The 22604-nt window shown below is 56.4% G+C and overlaps 1 protein-coding gene and 1 long non-coding RNA gene across 3 annotated transcripts in view; one reads left to right on the top strand and one right to left on the bottom strand.

Annotated features, from left to right (window-relative positions):
* Positions 1–9546, top strand: part of KBTBD12 (kelch repeat and BTB domain containing 12) — a 55404-nt gene extending 45858 nt beyond the window's left edge. For both annotated transcript variants that reach the window (XM_069562446.1, XM_069562447.1), the window contains exon 6: positions 8145–9546. In XM_069562446.1, the coding sequence (XP_069418547.1) occupies positions 8145–8326 (182 nt within the window). In that variant the 3' untranslated portion in view covers positions 8327–9546. The remainder of the gene's footprint in view (positions 1–8144) is intronic.
* LOC138424897 (uncharacterized) overlaps positions 1–19914 on the bottom strand; it is a 47413-nt gene extending 27499 nt beyond the window's left edge. Inside the window, exons 1-2 of the long non-coding RNA XR_011250999.1 lie at positions 19840–19914; positions 11435–11526 (exon numbers count right to left, since the gene is read on the bottom strand). This is a non-coding gene — a long non-coding RNA (uncharacterized lncRNA). The remainder of the gene's footprint in view (positions 1–11434; positions 11527–19839) is intronic.
* Between the last annotated feature and the right edge of the window lie 2690 nt (positions 19915–22604).

Raw genomic sequence — 22604 nt, 5'->3', positions numbered from 1 at the left:
GTTTTCAGACGTGAGACACAGTGTGTCTCCTGAAATCTGTCTCCCCCCTTCCCTTTCATGAGGTTTTCCTTCATCAAAAACAAGCATCCGAGCCAAGTAAGAGTAGGAAGTGGGGGCTTCCCTGGGTGGCTAAGACTCCGAGCGCCCAGCGCAGGGGGCCCAGGCTCGACCCCTTGTCAGGGAACTAGAATCTGCAGGCTGCAATGGGAACTGATGATGCTCTGTGCCACACCCAGCCACGGCCCAGCGCAGGCAAGCAAACACACAGAGACAAGATACTTTAAAAAAAAAGCGTAGCTGGGGGCCAGAAGACAGTTAAACACGGCAAGGGCAGTCAGTCACGCTCGCTGGCCGTTGTTAAAGCTCCCAGTTGCGGCGCTTGGGGCTCCGCTCCTACAGCGCAGCCTGCTGACTGTTCGGGTGCCGCCTGGCACTCCCCGTGCTGCCGTGGGGCTTGGGGCTCAAGCTACTGGCAGCTTTAAAGCTGCAGGTGCACTCGGCCCTTCCTCCAGACCCCGGAGTTTCAGGCCATCTGCCGGTATCCGTGGAGCTGCAGCAAGCTCGCTAGCAGAGCCTCAGACTCCTCACAGTTCTTGCCCAGAGCCCTGGGACGCACCCGGGTAACAGACAGACTCACAGCCTCTGCTGTCCACCGCCAGCACAGGCTGAGGAGGCCACGGCGACATCTCAGAAAGATCAGTGCTCATGGCACCAGGGCGTCACAGACTCACCGGATACAGGAGACGAGGGAACGTTTCCAGCTCTTCTGATGAGCCCAGTATTTCCCTGACACCAAAACCGCCCAGACATTGCAAGACCTCAGGCCACGACCCCTGGATGAACACGGATGCCAAAGCGCTCCGTAAAAGGCTGGCAACCTGAACACGGCAGTATGGAGAGAGAGCTCCGCGCTGCGACCCAGCAGGAGCTGCCCCAGGCCCGGAAAGTCGGCGCACCAAGAGCAACCAGCGGGACCTGCCATCAGCGTATTTGTAGGAGAAAGGACAGGGCCAGGTTGATCGTCTCCAGAGATGCAGAAAAAGAGTCGACAGAATCCAACACCATCCATGGTATAAACACCCAAAACACAGGGATGTGCTGCTAAGTCACTTCAGTCGTGTCCGACTCTGTGCGACCCCAGAGACGGCAGCCCATCAGGCTCCCCCGTCCCTGGGATTCTCCAGGCAAGAACACTGGACTGGGTTGCCATTTCCTTCTCCAATGCAGGAAAGTGAAAAGTGAAAGTGAAGTTGCTCAGTCCTGTCCAACCCTCAGCGACCCCATGGACTGCAGCCCACCAGGCTCCTCCGTCCATGGGATTTTCCAGGCAAGAGTACTGGAGTGGGGTGCCACTGCCTTCTCCTAAACACGGGGATAGAACCCAATAAAGGGTGTCTATGAAACTCCACAGGTAGCATCAGATGTATGGCCAGACTAAACATTCTCCCCCAAGATCAGTAACAAGACAAAGATGCCCACCACCCCGGCTCCCCATCACTTCTAGTCAACATTGTGCTAATCAGGGCAGTTAGGAAAGAAAAAAAAGGCGTCCAGATTGGAGAGGAATAGGTAACTGCCCAGGACATGGTATTTCCTTTGGAAAACCTGGAGGGACCCACCGGAAAAGCTCCGAGAGGGACTTGGCCAGTGCCCCATCGCTTGGGAACTCATCTTGTGGTGCAAGAGACGCGGGTTCGATCCCTGATCGTCGAGGAACCAAGATCCCACAAGCAACAGGGCAACGACGGCCACACGCCACAACCACAGAGGGCCCAGCCTGCTGCAGAGAGGCTGAGAACAGAGGCAGGAAAGCAGATAAATGTTCACAAGAGAAAAAAGCCACCGGAGCTCACACGAGGTCACCAAGGCTGTAGGACACAAGACCAGTGTGCATGAATCAGCTGTGTCTCCCTACACTCACGACTCCTCCAGAAATAACGTCGAGAGAGCGACTCCGGGACTGCCCCGGTGGTCTGGTCGCTCAGACCCTGCTCTCAGCACAGGAGGCCTGGGTTCGATCCCCGGTCAGGGAACTTGATCCTACGCACCACAGCTAAAGGTCCGGAGTGCTGTAACTAAGCACAGCCAAATAATTACTAAATGAATAGACTTTTAAAAAGAAAAAATTCCATTTATAATAGTATCAGAAATAATAAGGGGCTTCTCTAGAGGCTCAGACAGTAGCGAGTCTGCCTGCAGCGTAGGAGACGAGGATCTGATCCCTGGGTTGGGATGATACCCTGGAGAAGTGAAGGGCAACCCACTCCAGTATTCTTGCCTGGAAAATCCCATGGACAGATGAGCCTGGCGGGCCTCAGTCCATGGGGTTGCAAACAGTAACACACAGACACACACAATGTGACTCCAAAAACCTCAGCACTTGTACGATGAAAACTGCACGCCATTAGTTCAGTTCAGGTCAGCCGCTCAGTCGTGTCCGACTCCCTGCGACCCCATGAATCGCAGCACACCAGGCCTCCCTGTCCATCACCAACTCCTGGAGTTCACTCAGACTCACGTCCATCGAGTCCGTGATGCCATCCAGCCATCTCATCCTGGGTCGTCCCCTTCTCCTCCTGCCCCCAATCCCTCCCACCATCAGAGTCTTTTCCAATGAGCCAACTCTTCGCATGAGGTGGCCAAAGTACTGGAGTTTCAGCTTTAGCATCATTCCTTCCAAAGAAATCCCAGGGCTGATCTCCTTCAGAATGGACTGGTTGCATCTCCTTGCAGTCCAAGGGACCCTCAAGAGTCTTCTCCAACACCACAGTTCAAAAGCATCAATGCTTCAGTGCTCAGCCTTCTTCACAGTCCAACTCTCACATCCATACATGACCACAGGAAAAACCATAGCCTTGACTAGACGGACCTTAGTCGGCAAAGTAATGTCTCTGCTTTTGAATATACTATCTAGGTTGGTCATAACTTTTCTTCCAAGGAGTAAGCGTCTTTTAACTTCATGGCTGCAATCACCATCTGCAGTGATTTTGGAGCCCAAAAAAATAAAGTCTGACACGGTTTCCACTGTTTCCCCATCTATTTGCCATGAATTGATGGGACCAGATGCCATGATCTTCGTTTTCTGAATGTTGAGCTTTAAGCCAACTTTTTCACCCAGCTGTGGATGTGACTGGTGATAGAAGCAAGATCCGATGCTATAAAGAGCAATATTGCATAGGAACCTGGAATGCCAGGTCCATGAATCAAGGCAAATTGGAAGTGGTCAAACAAGAGATGGCAAGAGTGAACGTCGACATTCTAGGAATCAGCACATCATTAAAGACATTGAAAACCCAAATAAATGGGAAGACATCACACACACAAGTTGACAAACTGATCCTGAAATTTACATGGAAATGCAAGAGATGCAGAATACTCAAAACAATCTTGTAAAAGAACAACGAAGATTCGTATTTCCTAATCTCAAAACTTCCTTCACACATACAACAATCAGTGACTGTGTGGTAGGGGCCCCACAGTAGACATGGAGATCAGTGGAAATGTATGTGAGAGTCCAGAAAGGGTCCCTTATTTTAATGGTCAATTTATTTTCAATAACAGTGCTAGACAAGTCAATGGGGAGACGATCCCCTTTTCAGCAAATGGTACAGGAATAATTGGATATCCACGTGCAATAATTGGATATTTATTCACGTGCAAATGAAGGATGTTTGGCCCTCACACAGGCACAAAAATGAACTCAAAATGGATCAACAACATAATCCCAAGAGGAAAAACTATACACTTTCAGAAGAAAACATAGGTGTAAATCTTTTTGATCCTGAATTAGGCAATGGTTTCTTACATAAGAGCTTCCCTGGTGGCTCAGATGGTAAAGCGTCTGCGTGCAATGTGGGAGACACGGGTTTGACCCCTGGGTTGGGAAGATCTTCTGGAGAAGGAAATGGCAACCCACTCCAGTATTCTTGCCTAGAGAATCCCATGGATGGAGGAGCCTGATAGGCTACAGTCCATGGGGTTGCAAAGAGTCGGACAACTGAGTGAATTCACTTCACTTCTTATATAAACGTAAAGCACAACTGAGAAAAAATAGATGCATTGTACATCAAATTTTAACTTCCGTGCTCCAAAGGGCCATGTCAAGAGAGTGAAAGTATCACTCACAGGACGGGAGAAAACATCACACATCTAATAAGAAACTTGTATCTGGAATCTGTTAAAAGTCTTACAACTTTAATAACACAAAGAAAACGATTAGTAGCACTCTTTAAAAAACTGGCGAAGGACCTGAATAGATACGTACCCAATGAAAATAAGAAATGGCAAGGAGTCACATGACCAGCCACTGCTGCTGCTGTTCCTAAGCCGCTTCAGGCGTGTCCGACTCTCTGCGACCCCATAGACGGCAGCCCACCAGGCTCCCCCGTCCCTGGGATTCTCCAGGCAAGAACACTGGAGTGGGGTGCCACCGCCTTCTCCAATGCAGGAAGGTGAAAAGCGAAGTGAAGTCGCTCAGTCGTGTCCGACCCTCAGCGACCCCATGGACTGCAGCCCACCAGGCTCCCCCATCCATGGGATTTTCCAGGTGAGAGCGCTGGAGTGGGTGCCACCGCCTTCTCCGACCAGCCACTAGGGAAATGCAAACCAAAACCACAGTGAGGTCATCCTTTATACCCACTAGAGTGATTGTAAAGAAAAGAAACAGCTAATAACAAGTGTTGACAAGGATTGGAGAGATTGGAGCCTCATACCTGGCTGGTGGGATTGTAACATGTAGCAGCTTCTGTGGAATTTGAAACCTGAGATTTTGGAGTCACATCGTGTGTGTGTGTGTGTGTGTGTGTGCATGTGCGTGTGTGTGTGTGTGTTACTCTCTGTAACACCATGGACAGCAGCAATTCCCCTCCAAAGCACATACACCGGAGAAATGAGGGCATCTGTCCACAGGAAACAGGCACAAGTGTTCAGAGCTGCAGGGTTTGCAGCAGGCAAAACGCGGGCAACCGGAGTGTCTATCAGCTAACGATGGATAAACAAGCACGGGCCAGCCACACAGGTTCCCTGGCGATAAAGGCATGAAGGCTGACAGAGGTTACAGCGTAAATCAACCTTGAAAACGTTGTGCTCGGGGAAAGACGGCAGTCACAGAACCCCCCAAATGAGTCCATTCATACAAAATGTCCAGAAAAGGCAAGTGTGTGGAGATCGGATGTCAGGGGCTGGGGGAGGCGTGAACAGGAACTTACTGCTAATGGGGACAGGGTTGCTTTCTGGGGGTGATGAAAACGCTCTCCAACCAGATGGTGGTGACGGCTGAGACAGTTCAGTGAAAACACTAAAACCACTGAGTTATTCCCTTAAAAGAGACAACAGTGTGAGAGCTGGACCGTGAGGAAGGCTGAGCGCCAAGGAATTGATGCTTTTGAACTGTGGTGCTGGAGAAGACTCCTGAGAGTCCCTTGGACTGCAAGCAGATCCAACCAGTCCATCCTAAAGGAAATCAGTCCTGAATATTCACTGGAAGGACGGGTGCTGAAGCTGAAACTCCAATACTTTGGCCACCTGATGTGAAGAACTGACTCATTTGAAAGACCCTGATGCTGGGAAAGATTGAAGGTGGGAGGAGAAGGGGACGACAGAGGATGAGATGGCTGGATGGCATCACTGACTTGATGGACGTGAGTGAACTCCGGGAGTTGGTGATGGACAGGCGGGCCTGGCGTGCTGCAGTCCATGGGATCGTAAGGAGTTAGACACAACTGAGCGACTGAACTGAACTGAATGCTTAAGACCCAGAGAAACATAAGAGAACATATAAGGAAAAATTATTAGAATGACTGTAGGGGTCTCCAACCAAAGAGACCAGAAGCCAGTGGAGCAGAATCTAAGCATAGAACACACACAGAGACACAGACACACACACAGAGACACAGACACACACACACAGAGACACACACAGACACACACACAGATACACACAGAGACACACACAGACACACACGCAGAGATACACACAGACACACACAGACACACACACACACGCAGAGATACACACACAGAGAAACACAGAGACACACACACACAGATATACACAGACACACACACAGAGACACACACACACAGAGATACACACAGACACGCAGACACACACACACAGATAGACACACACACACAGAGACACAGAGACACACACACAGACACATACATGCAGAGACACAGAGACACACAGACACAGACACACAGACACACACACGCAGATACACACACACAGACACACACAGACACACACACGCAGAGACACACACAGACACACACACACAGACACACACGCAGAGACACACACAGAGACAGACACACACAGAGAGACACACAGACACACACGGGGAGACACACAAAGACACACACACGCACACAGCTGCCTGCACACACGCACACACACGCACACACGCACACACACTGCCAGCTCTGGAATTACAAATCCAGCACAAACGTCCCCCAGAATTGAGGGCAAAATGACAATCAAACTGTCGGAGGCGGAGGAAAGCAAAGAGGATGTCTGCCAACAAGCCTGCTTTAAAGAGAGAGAGAGAGAGAGGAGAATCCTCTGCATGAAGGGCAAGGGGATCGCTGAGAAGACGTCCTGGAGGAGAGAGAGACGCAGAGGAACCCGGTGGAGCCGGGCTAAACGCAGCGGGCGGCGCGTCCTCCTTGTCAGTTCTTGGGCTCGAGAATGGCAGCTGACAGGGGGAAAAATGAGCATTGTCTGATCTTGTTCTCAGCGTGGTTACTGTTGTGCAGAGAGGGCCGTCTCCCTGTGGTGACAATTAAGTGGAAAAGGGTGGAGAGGCTGAGAGCCTAGATGTGGTGAGGGGAGCTCCCGCCTCCACTTACATGATGAGGTATAAATGCAAACAGTCTGTTCAAAGGTACTGCAATCCTTAGAACAACTACTAAAAAACATCTGTAGAAAGAACATGCTTAATAAAAAAAAAAAATTTTTAAACAAAGAAAAAAAAAGGAGGCTTAAAATCTCAAGATAAATTAAAATGGGATATTTAAAATAGTCAAGCAATCCAGGGACTTCCCTGGCGGTCCGGTGGCTGAGAATCCGCCTTCCAGTGCAGGGCATGTGGGTTTGATCCCTGATCGGGGAACTGAGATCCCATATGCCTCAGAGCAGCTAAGCCCGGGAGCTGCAACTGCTGAGCCTGCTGGTCTGGAGTCTGTGCTCCGAAAGAGGCAAGCCCACGCACCGCAGGAGAAACCCAGGGAAGCAAAAAAGAGAGAGAAATTCAAATAATCCAAAAATAAGAAGGGGAGACAGAGCAGAGTAGAAATATGAGTTCAGTGGCTCGGAACGATCCCCCGGAGGAGGAAACAGCAGCCGGTACTCTTGCCTGGAGAATCCCGTGGCCAGAGCAGCCTGGTGGCCACAGTCGCTGGGTCACAAAGAGCCAGTCGTGACTCCACACAAGGGTGAACCTGGGGGACGTGGTGCTAAGCGGGACAGTCCAGACCGGAAAGCCATCCCCGTGTGGTCTCAGGGAGACGCGGACTCCAGAATAACCAAACTCACAGCAGCAGGCAGTGGAGACGGGAGTGCCGGGGACTCGGGCTGGGGCAGGGCAGAGGGGGAGATGCTGGTCGGAAGGTCCAGACCTCCAGCTCCACACTGAGGGCGTTCTGGGATCTAAGGCCTGGCTGGGGACTGCAGCTGACGGTACTGGGAGCCCCCTGGCCGTCCAGCGGTCAGGACTTGGGATATCCCAGCTGCGGCCCAGGTTCGATCTCTGGTCAGGGGACTAAGATCCTAGAAGCCGTTTGGCCAAACAACAACAACAAACAAACAAACAAACCCAGAAAACAACACTGCATCGTGTCCCTGAGATCTGCCAAGTGTGCTCAGCACACAGAGGGACCATGTGGGGGAGGGCGTGTGAAAAGCTTGACTGTGCAGACCACTCCACAGCGTGTGTGTAACTCAGTCATCGCCTGAGTGACGCCTGAATGTGAGGTCCCACGCGGCCTTTCTCCGTTCCTGACATGTCGGGAGCACTGTGTCTGCCGCGGCGCGATGTTCATGCTGTTAGCTGACTTTCGGAGCCCAGCACCTTCTAGCGGAAGCTGTGCGATGGCGACGACGGCCTCTGGCTTCAGTGCCGCCCTTCTCTGTTGCTTTTCAGATCGCCACGAGGTTATCTGCAAGGAGATCCTGGAGCTGGACCCCTGGGAGAACCAGTGGAACGTTGTGGCCGTCGACGTCCTCATGCACGACAGCTACGACGTCTGCCTGGTGGCCAGGATGAACCCCCGCGACCTCATCCCCCCGCCATCGGATCTGGTGGAGGAGGGCGGGGGGCGCTGAGGTCAGCGTCGCCCAGGGGCCTCCCGTGGTGTCTGCGGCGGAGGCACTGGGCGTGGGGGTCCACACGTCCATCCGTCACCCAGGACACGTGGGTTCGCATGAGTAGTGGCCCCCAAGCAGAGCAGCGCGTGCTGGGCGCCGCAGGGGATGTGGGTTATGCAGACAGAGGGGACCCAGCCTTTGCAGTGTCTTCCCCACGGTCGGAGGGTAAGGACAGAGCTGCCCGCTTCAGTCACAGTTGAGCAGTACCGGGAAACAGCCTTCTCTCAAAATACAATTTAGGAATGTTGTTTGAACAGCCCTTGGACACCCGTCTATTTCACTCGTCATCTCTGCTTCTGGAAGCCCGCTGCATGCAGAGTGCATTCCGGTCGCTGTCCTTCACCAGTTTCCCAAGGGTTTCATGTGCACAAGACTCTTACTTAAGCAGGAACAGTCAGTGGACCCCTCTGACTTCCCCAGGGGAGACCAGAGTAGACAGAGACAGCTTTGGAGCAGAGCCGTGGGACCGTGTGGTTGGTGTTCAATCGCACAGTCGTGTCCAACTCTTTGCGAGCCCGTGGCCTGCAGCACGCCAGGCCTCCCTGTCCATCCCCAACTCCCAGGCTTTGCTCAGGCTCATGTCCATGGAGTCGGTGATGCCATCCAACCATCTCATCCTCTGTCGTCCCCTTCTCCCCCCGCAATCTTTCCCAGCACTAGGGTCTTTTCCAAGGAGTCGGTTCTTCACATCAGGTGGCCAAAGGACTGGAGCTTCAGCTTCAGCATCAGTCCTCCCACTGAATCTTCACAGTCGATTTCCTTTAGGATGGACTGGTGGGATCTAGACGTGACTTTGACCTCTGGGAGACAGTGGAGGACGGAGGAGCCTGGCGCGCTGCAGTGCCTGGGGTTGCAGAGAGCGGGACCCGACTTAGAGGCTGGACAGCAGCGACAGCCTCCTCTTGCTGATAGAGTTAGTGGCCCAGCCTCAAGTGCTTCCCTGTCTGCCCCGCTCTCGCCCGAGGTGAAGGCTGTCCCAGTGCGTATTGATGGGGGGACTCATAGAACCGGGACCGTTGCTGGTTCTCTTCCATGTGAGACAGGATGGTTTGGGGCTGAGCAGGGGGCACAGGGTGGGGCTGGGGGTAGTGACCCGGGCGCTGAAGCATCATCGTTCTCCCTGACTGACTTTACAGTGGGCAAGAGTAAAATGAGTCATTGAATGAGGCCTCGCTGATGGACGCTGGGCTCATCTTGTCTCTCGTACTGCGATCTAGGGTAGCTTTCATTTGGGGGGGGGGGGCGGTGCTCAGCACTCCCCGAGCGGGAATCAGAGTCAGGGAGGAAGGACCGTCTTCAGGGACATCAGGAGACAGGCCCAGAGGCCGGGACATGGGTGGGTGGCCAAGGACAGGGTGTGGTCCCGTCCCCAGGGTAGCCGAAGCCCCAGAGGACATGGAACCAATCACAGAAGACGCCCAAGGAGCAGAGAGAGAGACAGGAGCCGCGGAGACTGCACGTCCCTGAGATGAGCAGCTGCTGCGGCCAGTGCCCAGAGGGGGGCGGGGGCACAGCCTGGACCCTTGGAGTCTGGGGATGAGGTCGTGGGGACAGTGACGGACAGGCCCCCTCGCCTGCGGGGCGACCTCCAGTTGGCTCTAACAAGGGCCCCAGGACTCAAAGAAGGAGGTTGGCGCTACCCCCCGAGGCATTGTGTGAGTGACTCGCTTCCCGGAGCAAAGTGACCCTAACTGCGAGGGCAGTGGGGTGTGCAGCCAATGGTAGGGGCTCCTGGGGGGCTCCTCCCATGGACAGGTGGACAGAGGGGGCAGCCTGTGCCCAGGCCCCGCTCGGGAAGGGCGTGGCGGGCAGGGTGAGGGCAGGGGGCCACCCTGGCCGGGCCGGGCGGGCCGGCTCCGCGTGCTCTCCCCGGCGGCCCGCGCCCTCCCAGGCCGGGCTGGCGGGTCCTGGAGCCGCGCGCGGCGAGGACGCGCGGTCAGTGGAGCAGCTGCGCCCCCTGGCGGCGGCACCGGGCCGCGTTCCCACGGCGAGGCCGCGGCCGCAGCGCCGTCCCGCAGGGCGGCCGCCTGGACGGCTGCGCTCGGGAGCAGCTCGGGCGCCCGGGGAGGCAGCCCGCACCGGGGATGAGCAAAAAACAAAACCAAACCTGGAGAACAGGGAAAGAGAGGGAGCCTGGAGGGGGAAGGAGCTCATCCGCTTGGATTCGGGGAGCAGCGAGTCCACCCCGGAAGAGGGGCCGCTTCACGCGCGCGCGGGCCGGGGCGAGGCAGCGGCGGGGGTGCTGGGCGGGCCCCTCGTGGTGGGCGTGCAGGCGGCCCGGGCAGCCCCGTGGCCTGAGCTCGCGCTGACCGCAGGGTTTCTGCGAAGTGGGGTCAGGAAGTGACCCAGCGCCCAGCACAGGACAAGGCACGAAAGTCCAGGCACGGTCCTGCTTGCAAACCCCACAGAAGCGAAGCGGATCCGAGCAGGCACGCGTCTGCGCGGGGGAACCTCGGAAGTACAGCGCCGAGGGCAGGCAGGCCGCGGACCAGAAACCGCGCAGCACCACGCGGTCGGGCTGGAAACGCACAGGAGCGCCCTGCATGACTCAGAGGGGCCGCGGGAAGCCGAAGAGCGACAGCCTGCGGGGGACTCTGGGACCTGGCTGGCGGCCTGGAGGGAGGGGTACACCACGCAGGGGGCGGCTCGCGGGCTCAGGGCCCTCCGAGCGTTCCCGGGCCTCAGTGGCTCTGATCCACGCCACGCACGACGCGGGGTAGTATCTGTCTGTCCTGGATGTTTCAGTTCAGTTCAGTCGCTCAGTCGTGTCTGACTCTTTGGGACCCATGGACTGCAGCCCGCCAGGCCTCCCTGTCCATCACCAGCTCCCAGAGTTCACTCAAACTCCTGTCCGGGGAGTCGCTGATGCCGTCCAGCCGTCTCACCCTCTGTAGTCCCTTCTCCTCCCGCCGTCAGTCTTTCCCAGCCTCAGGGTCCACGGCATCTCTTACCCCGTCCTCTATTCTTTCTTTTACTTTTATGATACATTCTGTAATCGTTTGGTTACAGCATTTCTCCAACCTTGTTTGGAGTGAGACCCACATGGCGGGAGCTCCCTGGACTAACCTGGCCTGGCGCCCACTGGTCAGCGTGTGGCCTCGGTCACTCAGCTTGCTGCGCTTGTTCATGCTGGTGTCAGGGAGACGCTCCGACCGACCCTGTTGAGAGAAGTGAGGGAGTCAGTCCTCCAGGGAGTCATCCAGGGCCTGCGATGAGCCAGGCAGGGGGCAAGGCGGACACAGAGGCTTCGAGGCTGGGGGCAGGGGGGCGAGTGGGGCAGCTGACCCATGCCCCCGCCACATGGGCCCCCTCCCAGGACAGCCAGCAGCCACAGGTGCGCCCCGACACAGAGGCTCCTTTTCAGCAAACACAACCTCCTGTCTGTATCCAGGACAGGTCCCCACAGGGCACACACGTCTTTCCTTTTCTCCAACCTGAGCTCACCTCCCTTTACACCTGAAAGACCAGCCCTTCTCGGACAATCAGACAGAGGAGGCTGGAACCTAAGGGAGCACTCAGTGGGCACGGTGGTCCCCACACTTCAGGGTTTACAGCAGCAATAAGCAAACTTTGTGCGTGAAGAGCCGAATGGCTAGATGGTCTGAGTCCAGTCTTTGCTGGTTTCTGTATGGCCGGCAAGGGGGGGCGGGGATGTTTTCCACATCCTTTAAACGTGCAATTCTTGCACCGAGGCCTGTAAGTCTACAGAGATCACTTGGGGTGTGCACCCTAGGGACCTAGGCCCCAGCCCAGACGCTCTGTGTCAGGAAGTCCAGGAGAAGGCCCGAGACCGCGTTTTCCAGGGCAGCTGCCTCCCTCTACCCCAGCCCCTTCCCTCCAGCTCACCCCACCCCTACCCAGATCCTCCTGGGGGAGAGGGGGTCCCCCGGCCCCTCCCGTCCATCCCCTAGGACCCCAGGAAGGCCCACCAGGCCCAAGGCACCCAGATGCAGGCCTGGCGTCCCCTGCAGACCTGGTCCCTGCGCCCCTGGCCTGGCCAGCCTGGCCTACAGCCAGCAGCCGGACGGGATGTGTGGCCGTGGCTCTGCTGGACAAAGCCCAGCCCTGCCCGGTACAGGCAGCTGGCCTCCCCGCTCGGCTCTCCACCACCCGCCTGCGGTTCCCTTTCCTTCTTCCACCCTCATGCTGCAGGCTTTATTCTGTTCCTACATCTCAGCCAAGCAAGCAGAGGGCCGAGACCCCGATCGGTCTGCTCTGTGTCTTTCCATCACCCCTCAGCTCGGGGAGGGAGGCCGCAGGGACACGCAAACGGCTCCGGGGACGGCCAGCAGGGGGCACAGCTGAGTAGGGGCAGGATGGAGGAGTCGGAGTTCAGGGTCCAGAGACGGAAGACGCAGCTAGGCTGCGGCAGCTGGCAAACTGTACGCCCGGCTTCCAGAAGCACCTTCCCCTGAGCCCAGGCCGGTGGGCATAAAGGAGGAATTTCCAGCAAAGAAAAAAAGCAAGCCTCTGCTAAGGAGTCGAGCGATTGTCGGCAGAAGAGAGAAACAGGCCAGCGCAGCTCTGCAGCGGTTTTATTGAGATAAAATTCACACATCCTGACGCTCACCCACTGACAATGCACAGTGATTCAGAGTATTCAGGGCTGTGCAAACATCAGAACGACCAAGCGTAGGACATTTTTTATCACCCTGAAACGAAATCCCGCGGAGACAAGGACATAACGGAGAGAAGACACTTGGGACTGCGACGTTGGGGTGGACAGACCTCACTGCTGACCACAGCTCTCTGCTCCGCCTGTGCGCTCTGACACAGACAGCAGCTGAAATCAGCCTACTCGGGCTCGTAAGAAAAAAGAGACCCCCCCCACTTTCCAGGCGCCCCTTCACTTTCTCCATCCCCACCCCGCCCCTGGCAAACACTGACCTGACCTCTGCCTCTACCGGCCGCCTGTTCTGGACGCTTCGCACAGCGCGTGGCCCCAGGGACTGGCTCCTTTCGCCGAGCACCACGCGTCCAGGGCTCAGCTACGCTGAGGAAGAGTCAGCACTTCACTTCTTCCTGCTACAGCCTAAAGAACGGACCACTTTTATCTTTCTGTTTTCCAGTCACACCAGCGCATGTCGAAGTTCCCTGCCCAGAGATCAAGCCCGAGCCCTCTGGAGTGGAAGCCCAGAACCCGGACCACCGGACCACAGGGAGCTTCCTACGTGCCTGTTTTTATTTATCTCGCCTCACTCGCTGGGCAGCCGCCACTTTTGGACTATTGTGAACACTTCTGTGCAAGCTTTTGTTTGAACATCTGTTTTTAATTCTTCGGGGCTTATATTTAAGCATGGGATTCCTGGGTCAGCGGATAAAGAACGGGCCTGCAATGCAGAAGACACAGGGGATGCGGGTTCAGTCCCTGGGTCAGAAGATTCCCCTGGAGGAGGGCACGGAACCCACTCCAGTATTCCTGTCTGGAGAATCCCGTGGACAGAGGAGCCTGGCGGGATACAGTCCACAGGGTCGCAGAGTCGGACTTGACTGAGTGATTAAGCGTGCAGGACAACTCACACGGAGAACATTTAACAGTCAAGCCATAAGCCATGCCTTTGACATTTAATCGCTAGTCATCTAGTCACTGAGGAACAGCCGGACGTGTTTTCCAGTGTTGACAGTGTCTTAAGTTTCAACCAGGAGTGTGCCTGTAGGCAGCCCTACACCTGAGGAAATGACCAGGAGGCCTGGACAGGGCACTGGGTAGGTTGGTCACAGCTCTCCTGCCAAGGAGCAAGCGTCGTTTAATTCCATGGCCGCAGCCACCATCTGCAGTGACTTTGGAGCCCCCAGAATAATCTGCCACTGTTTCCACTGTTTCCCCATCTATTTGCCATGAAATGATGGGACCAGATGCCATGATCTTCGTTTTCTGAATGTTGTTTTAGGGCAACTTTTCACTCTCCTCTTTCACCTTCATCAAGAGGCTCTTTAGTTCTTCATCACTTTCTGCCATAAGGGTGGTGTCAGCTGCATATCTGAGATGATTGGTATTTCTCCTGGCAATCTTGATTCCAACTTGTGTTTCTTCCAGTCCAGCGTTTCTCATGATGTACTCTGCACAGAAGTTAAATAAGCAGGGTGACAATATACAGCCTTGACGTACTCCTTTTCCTATTTGGACCCAGTTGTTGCTTCCTGACCTGCATACGGATTTCTCAGGAGACAAGTCAGGTGCTCTGGTATTCCCATTTCTTGAAGAATTTTCCAGTTTGTTGTGATCCACACCAGCAAAGGCTTTTCTGAACTCTCTTGCTTTTTCTAATAAAGGATGTTTAGCCAGAACTTACAAAGAATTGTCACAACTCAATAATAAGAAAATCCAAACAATCCATCTTGTTAATGGGCAAAATGCCTGAAAAGATGGTCAGTCAGTCAGTTTAGTTGCTCAGTCGCATCCGACTCTTTGCGACCCCATGAATCGCAGCATGCCAGGCCTCCCTGTCCATCACCAACTCCCGGATAACCCACCCCCCCAAAAAAAAAGATCTACAGATGGCAAGTATGCGCATGAGAAGAGGCTCCACAGAACGAGTCAGTGGGAAAATACAATTTAGAAGCACAGTAAGAGCTCAGAGCCTGTTACACACAGTGAGGGGCGTCCCTGGCGGCTCAGATGGTGAAGAATCTGCCTGCAATGTGCAGGACCCAGGCTCGATCCCTGGGTCGGGAAGATCCCCTGGAGAAGCAACTGGCAGCCCACTCCAGTGCTCTTGCCTGGAGAATCCCGTGGGCAGAGGAGCCTGGCGGGGTCATAAAGACTTGGACACGACTCGGCACCTAACACACACACACACACACAGTGAAGTACGTCAGAGAGAGAAAAGCAAGTTCCGCATAGTAACACATCTACGTGGGATCTGGACAAACAGCGCCAACGCACGGTCTGCAGGGCAGGGACAGACACACAGACGTGGAGAGTGGACCTGTGGACACGGGCAGGGAAGGGGGGCGAGCTGAGAGGACCAGTGATGTGTGCACACTGTTGTGCGTGGGACAGACAGCCCGTGGGAGGCCTCTGGGCAGTGCAGGGCGCTCACCGCGGTGCTGCGATGATCTGGGCGGGGCGGGCAGGGAGGCCCACGAGACAGGGGCCTGTGGATACGTACCGCTGGTTCCCGTTGTCCTAAGCAGAAGCTAGCACGGCAGCATGCAGCGATATCCCCCGTATAAGACACACAGTAAGACGCCACACGAGAGAGACTGACGGTTCATTAGCAGCCTGACACGAGCCACTGCTGGTCAGCCTGCAGAGCAGCTGGAACCCTCGGACGCGGCTGGGGGTCTGCAAGGCTGTGAAGAGGCAAGCTCTGCAGAAGGGCTCGGACAACTCGGTGAGTCGGGTGCCAGCCGAGCCGGAGGACCCAGTCGCAGAGCCGACACACTGCACGGCTGTGTTCGTATGGAGGCGTGAAGGTAAAACCGTGGGGACAGAAGACCCGTCCGTGGTCGGCAGGAGCTGAGACTGGGGGCGGGGCGCGGACCACAGAGGCACCGCGGACCCAGCTCCTCTGCGTCTTGGCTGCAGTGGTGGCTGAGGGGCTGCGTGCTGTCGTCACTCGCTGCACAGCTGTCCAGGAAGAAAGGTGAACTTTGGGGGCTCCCCGGTGGCTCAGTGGTAAAAGAATCCACCCGCCGGCGCAGCGGGCAGGAGTGCAACCCCTGGTCCAGGACGATCCCACAGGCGGCGGAGCAGCTGAGCCCGTGGGCCACAACTGCCAAGCCTGTGCCCGAGGGCCCAGGACCCGAGACAAGCACAGCCACCGCAATGAGAGGCCCGCGCAGCGACCACAGTCACTCCCGCCTGCGGCAGCGAGAGGAGGCACGCAGCAACGGAGACCCAGCACGGCCAAAAATAAATGAAATGTTTAAAAAGAGCAAATCACCACACGCACAGCAACGCAGACTCTCACAGTCGTGCTTGAGTGAAACGAGCCAGACACACGAGGGGCCAGGCTGAGTGCTTCCGTGTGCGCAGAGCTCCAGAATGTGCAGCAGTCAGCAGCGACAGCAGAGGCTGGAACAGTGCGCACCTGGGGCAGGTCTCGAAACTGGGCCCACACTAGGAGCCTGTGGAGGCACCGAGGGCCCCGCCTCGGTCCTGGACGTGGTGACCCCAGTATCGATGCGTGTGAGTGCTTTCCTGCCGTGCATCTTACTTAGGCTCAGCGACGCAGGCCCCAGCCGCCCTTGTGTGACGAGGGACTGGAGTCCGGCCTACGAGAGCTGCCTGGAAGGTCTGTGTGTGCAGTTTCTGGAGAGGGTCTTTAAAAGGAGGAAAGCAACTCTCCCTTCCTCTGTTCTGCTGGCTGGCTGGCACGTAGATGCAAGACTGGTGCTTGAGCAGCTATGCTGGACAACGAGGTGTCGCAGGGACGGGGCAGTAACAGAAGGAGCCTGGGCCTCAGAGACCACGGAGCCTGGCGGCTGCGCTAGGACAGCTACCTCCAGACTCCTGGAAACTGACAAGAGAAACCAAGTGTCCGACCTGCTGTTATTCGGGGTTTTCTGTAACAAGCAGCCAGACCTACTCCTAAGTGATACAGACACGGGGAAGGACACGTGAGCTCTAGAAGCCTGTGGCAGGTGGGCTGGATGGGGCTGCCCGGGAGTGCAGGAGGGCAGTTACTTGGCGATGCGTCCTGGCAGTGGACGCTGGGCTGGAAGGCACTGCGGAGGTCGCGGTGGATGCGGACATGAGGACCACAACAGGGCAGTGAGGTGAGTTCAGATTTCCAGGAATTAGGAAAGTGAGGGCTCTGTACAAACACGGCAGGAAGCAAGATGCGGAGGTTTGTGAAGCAAGAGAGTGACCCTGATTCCCCTTCATCGACTCCTGAGCCAGCAGTGACTGACCGACGGGCGCCTGAGGAAGCACCCGGCGCGCTGAGCGCTTCACGCCTTCCCTCTGAGTGCTCAGCGCCCGACATAGCTCAGGCGAGCTCGGCTCGGGCTAGGCTACCGCCCTTGGTTCCGGGGCCCGTCAGAGACCTGAGTTTGAGGCCGCGCCTTCTGACTCTGAAGTCTGAGCTCGGAATCCCAACGACGTTGAGCACCGCGAACCCGGCGGGTCTCAAAGATGGAAGGTGACCCCCCACCCCACGGGCCTGGATCTACCCACTGGGAGCCGCTGGCACTTGGCAACCCTTTCCCGCCGCGGGGCGCCTGGCGTCAGGCCCCCTTCTGTCCAAGTGCCCCCTGCGCCCGAGAACAGACGCCCCCTCTGGTCTTCAGCCACTTCCCTCGGTGGCCCCACCTCCTCCCGGGAGGAAACTGGGCTGGGGAAAAGACAGCAAAGCAGAGCAGCTGCCACGGCCCCCGACCCGACCCCCGGAGCCCGGTCACGCGGGACGCTGGACTGCCCCAGCCCTCCAGCTCCCGGGGGCCCGACTCCCTCGGCAGACGCGCCCCGAAGCCCCCGGTGCCCGTTGCTTGAAGCCAGCGCAGAAGGGCCAGGGCCGCCCTGCTCGGAGCCCAGGGGCAGGGCAGCGCCCGGACCGGAGGCTCAGCCAGCCCGCACCTCGGGGCGCCTCTCCCCTCGCGAGGCCGGCGGAGCCCCGACGGCCCCCACCCCTTGAGACGCCGGCCCAGTGTCCCCACAGAAGGTGCTGGGAGCAGCCCCTGCGCTCGGGCGTCCGCGGAGGGCCAGGGACTCCCCGGGCCGCAGCCCGCTGCAGCCCCCCAGCTCCCAGCAAATACCAGTGGGATCTGGTCATTTAAAAGCTCCAACTTTTCTCCCTTGTGCTTAGCCCAGGTCCACCTGCCCGCAGGAAGCCGCATGCAGGGCCCGCGCGCCCGTCCCCTCAGAGGTCCCCGTGTAAGGCCTGTGCGGCCCCCACGCCGCCTCGGGCCTCGAGAGACTCGGGGCGTGGACCTCGTGGACCTCTCGCTAGAAAGGCAGGCAGGGAGCGCGCTCTCCGGGGTGTGAGCCCACACCCCTCCCTTCTGACGGCAGAGGCTTCCTCTGCTTCTGAGCCGACTTATGCGCGCTCTGCAGGCTCCGCAGGAGGACCCTGGCCCAGGGCCAGCGCGAAAGGGTTGGGAACACGGACGGGCTTCGGTGGGCTGGAACCTGTTGGGAGCAACGTCGTCCAGGTGAGGGCACCCACCTGCAGAAAACCACAGGCGCCAGGCACGGGGCGGGGGGTGGGGGGGAGGCCTAGGGGATGGTGGGAATATTCTAGAAGGTATGGCCGGTCCTGCAGGCCACGTCAGCCAGATCCCGAGAGGCCCGCACACAGCCCTCTTCCATTCCAGCTGAGAACACGGGCCTTTCGTGTTTAAAATTATTATCACCTGCTTCAGAGTCAAACTAGGCGCAGCTCAACTTCAAGAAACATGGCAACACACGCCAAGGCCTTGAAACAGCGTGCTGCCGCCGACCCGCCCAGGAGCTCCAGAGACAAGAGGGCGCGGAGGCAACACCTCGGTCACGCGGAGTCATCCAGTGTGGTTTTAACAGTGCAGACTCTAAACCCCTAACTCCAGGGCGATCGCTGCACAGCTGGCACACGAGCCTATGTTCCCCGGTTCTTTGTCTCGTCACAGCGAAGCTTTGGAGTGACGGGCATTAAGCCCCCTCGGCGCGTCACAGCTCTCAGGTCTTGTGTAGACCGTGTTACAGCTCTTAGACAGCTCAGTGTTACAGCTCTATTTTATTTAGAAGATAGCAGGAAAATCCATCTTCGGGCATCGATCTAGAGACGAGGAGGAGCGCCCTACCTACCATATATATGTATATGAAACACCGTGGATACAACACCACTACATATTCCTGGAAGCACCTCCCATGAATAGAATATTCAAATGTGGTTTACGGGAAAAAAATGTTAGTGATACGAGGAAAATAGTACACAGTAACACTGAGAATACTTATCTAAATATTAAAACTTTGAAAATCAAAAATGATTTAGAAAAGCAATACAGAAGAAGACGTGGCCGCGATCGCATTGCAGACAGGTGCGGAGCGGAGGCAAGAGACCGGCCTTCCTTCCCGACGGGCAGGTGGCGGAGACCTCCCGGCACTCGTTTGTGCGTCCTCTAACACCTTTAACGCCCTGAGTTACTTCGCAATCAGAACAGGGGCGTCATGTTTGCTGAGAACCCGTCTTCCTTCCAGCGAGAAGACACTGCTCAGCTCACCTCTCCGTCACCATCTCCTCCCTTCTCCCTGGTGAGACCCAGAGCCTGACTAGACCCCCTTGCCCCGTGCCCAGTGACTGCCGCTGGGGAGAAGACGCCTCAGGACCACAAGCCCGGGCAGGCTTTTGGGGGCCCTGCTGCCCTCCTGGGTGGGGCCAGCCCGAGACGCCGGGCCTCTCAGAAAAACCGGAAAGCCTGGGCTTACATTCTTCCCAGGCACCAGGCTGGGGTGAGTCAGGCTGAATCCTGATTCACTCTGCTCCAGTGCCCCACCCCCAGTGCACACCCAAGCTCGCTTCCCTCATTTACAAGGCCCCAGGATTTACCTGCACCCGTGGGCCCAAGTGAGACTTGACACGCAGACGTTAGGACGCTTCCTTTTCCTGCTTCATGAAGACAGTGCAACAGGGAAGAATGAGGTTTAGCAGAAACACGCGACAGTGAGAACAGCAGCTCTAGGCATCCAGTTTCAGGCCGAGCTGCAGCGACGGCAACACCCGCCCCGCAGGCCAGTTGCTCACCCAAGTCTTGGATTTCATGAGCTTACAGGCAGTTTTGTCTCTTGTACTGGCCCTGAATTTGCCACTTAGCCTGCTACCCTCAAACCCTCCCAGTGACATTGTTAACTGCTATCTCAGTCAACGTTCGTTGACTGTTCTGTTGTTCATGCTGGAGGAGGAAACAGAACAGGCTGTTTTGAAAGTGGGGCTCCATCTTGGGCTGGACTGTGGACTCTGAGCCATATGCCCAGTATCTACAGAAAAGACACACCATCGGGAAAACCAGGCCCCCCAAAAGGAAGAGCCCCAGGGCTTGTACCTAGACCCTCTGCCTGAAAGAATACCCTAATTATCTGTGTAACCTCTGAGCTATATGCCCAGTATCTACAGAAAGACATGCCATCGGGAAAACCAGGGCCCCCGGCAGAAGAGCCCCAGGGCTGGTACGTAGACCCTCGGCCTGAAAGAGTACCCTAAGTATCTGTGTAACCGATAGAATCGTGCATTCTAGTATGCTTACTGGGCTGTGCCCACAGGCCTACTGATAATTGTCCACTGTTAGCCACCTCGGCTTCAGGCTTATGAATCATGGGTTAACTTTGATTGTATCTTTCTTTTCCTTTGTTCAGACTAGTTTCAGGGAATTTGGGGAGGTGGGTTTGAGCATGTACACTTAAGGCATATAAGGTTTTCACAAAAACTGGTTGGGGACCCTGGCTAAGAGGAGACTGTCCCTCAGAGGTCCCGCCGGGGTAATAAACCGCACTCCGCCATCTGCAGTCCTGGGTGAGTTTGCTTCCCGGAGCACGTGGCTACAGCAGTGTCCAGCCTCTGGCTTTCTTGCCCATCCAAGCTGAACCCCTAGGCGACAGACACAAGTTGGTCCCATAGTTCCTCAAGAGTCTGAAGTATGAGGCGTCCCTGCGCACATACTTCATTCACCTGACACAGAGGCATACTTCCAGTAAGAGCATTTCCAGGTCAACAGTACTTGTGTTGTTATGCCCAGAGTCCGAGTCCCCAAAACTGAGAGAATGAGACATCCACAGCAATGCAAAAGCATAAAGGGGTTTATTGCTAGCTCGAGCCAGGGCCCAGGTCTCATCCAGCACAGTGGAATCCGACAAGAGCCGGGAGCTCTGAATCACATCTGCGTTTATACAGAGGGTTTTGTTCCTGTGAAAGCATAGCTGATTGGTTAAACCGTGCACGTGCGCGGGACTTTTAACCTCGCATCCCTATCCGGATTGGCTCAGGCCTGGCGGGCGGGGGCTACGGGGTTTTTTTCTGATTGGTCGAGCTACACTGCCTGCGGGAGCTCCCGGTGCCTCAGCTTCCCTAGAGGCTAAGCCTCAGGCCTCGCCTGCCCCTTAGAGCCAGTCCTGGCTCCAGCTCGGCCCTAACAGCGTCACGGTATTAGGAACATAAGCTTAGGTGTGTGACTAGGCTGCAGTCCAGTGTAACGAGTGACCTGTGAGTAGTGATTTGCTTCTAAGTCAGACTGAATTTGTTTGCACTTTGAATGTGGTTTCTGAGGGGACGAAGGTGTCACAGAGACGCTCAGGAAGGTAAGCAGGCACGAGCCCAGGGACTGTCTGCAGTATGCCGCCTGCCTTCCCAGCACAGCGCCGTGGAGTCCAGCCCATCCCGTGGCCAGCGGCCGCAGCGGGATGACGGGAACCTGACTGCAGACAAGGGTACCGTGCGGTCCTCGGAGAGACCGCGGCGCCAGACGCAGCCTTCCCTGGTCTCGCTGCCGCAGCGCCAGCGGCCGCCTTGCACGGCCTGTTCACTCTCTTCTTTGCCTCCAGGTCATCTCAGCTGATCTGTCCGTGAGGCTGGATTCTTCTACCGCCTAGTGCAGTCTGTTGAGCCCTCAAGCGAATTCTCCCCCTTCAGTTACACCTTTCTTTTACGCCCTAATTCCTGGTGTTATGGGTATTCTCACACGCACGCACGTGTGGTTGTTCAGTAGCGTTAGACTCTTTGTGACCCTTTGGGCTGCAGCTTGCCACGCTCCTCTCTCTGTGGGATTTCCCAGGCCCGAATGCTGGAGTGGATTGCCATTTCCCTCAAGGGGAATCTTCCCAACCTATGGATCAAACCCTCATCTCCCGCGTGGGCGGGCAGATTCTTTACCACTGAGCCACCAGGGAAATGTCTCTAGACCTGACTTAGCTCTGTATATATTTAAAAGAGCTTAGTCCTGGTCTAGTAACTCCCATGTCTGGGCATCCTTATGGACAGCGTCTGTGGACGCTCGTTTCCGGTGTGTACGCCGCATTTTCTCTCCGTTGCTGTTTCTTGCCATGTTTCCCGTGTTGCTGACAGCAGGGTATTCTAAGCAAAATAAACTGGCAACTCTGGGAGTCAGACTCGCTCCCCTCCCCAAGGCTGGCTGCAGTTTCTGTTGCTGCCTGTTATTTACCTGAACTGACTCTGGAAAGCAACGTGCGAGCACTGAAGTCTCTGTGGAGACAGCTAGTGATCAGGCAGGGCTCGCAGAGTGTGCCGAGGGCCCAGCCCTGGATAGGTCTGCCCAGCCCTCATGCCTGCTATGGGGCCTCGAGGCAGCACAGCGCCTCCCAGGT

Source organism: Ovis canadensis, chromosome 19 (assembly GCF_042477335.2).
Source record: "Ovis canadensis isolate MfBH-ARS-UI-01 breed Bighorn chromosome 19, ARS-UI_OviCan_v2, whole genome shotgun sequence".
Classification (NCBI taxonomy): Eukaryota; Metazoa; Chordata; class Mammalia; order Artiodactyla; family Bovidae; genus Ovis; species Ovis canadensis.
Note: the sequence above shows the minus strand (reverse complement) of the source record. Positions and strands in the feature narration are given on the sequence as shown.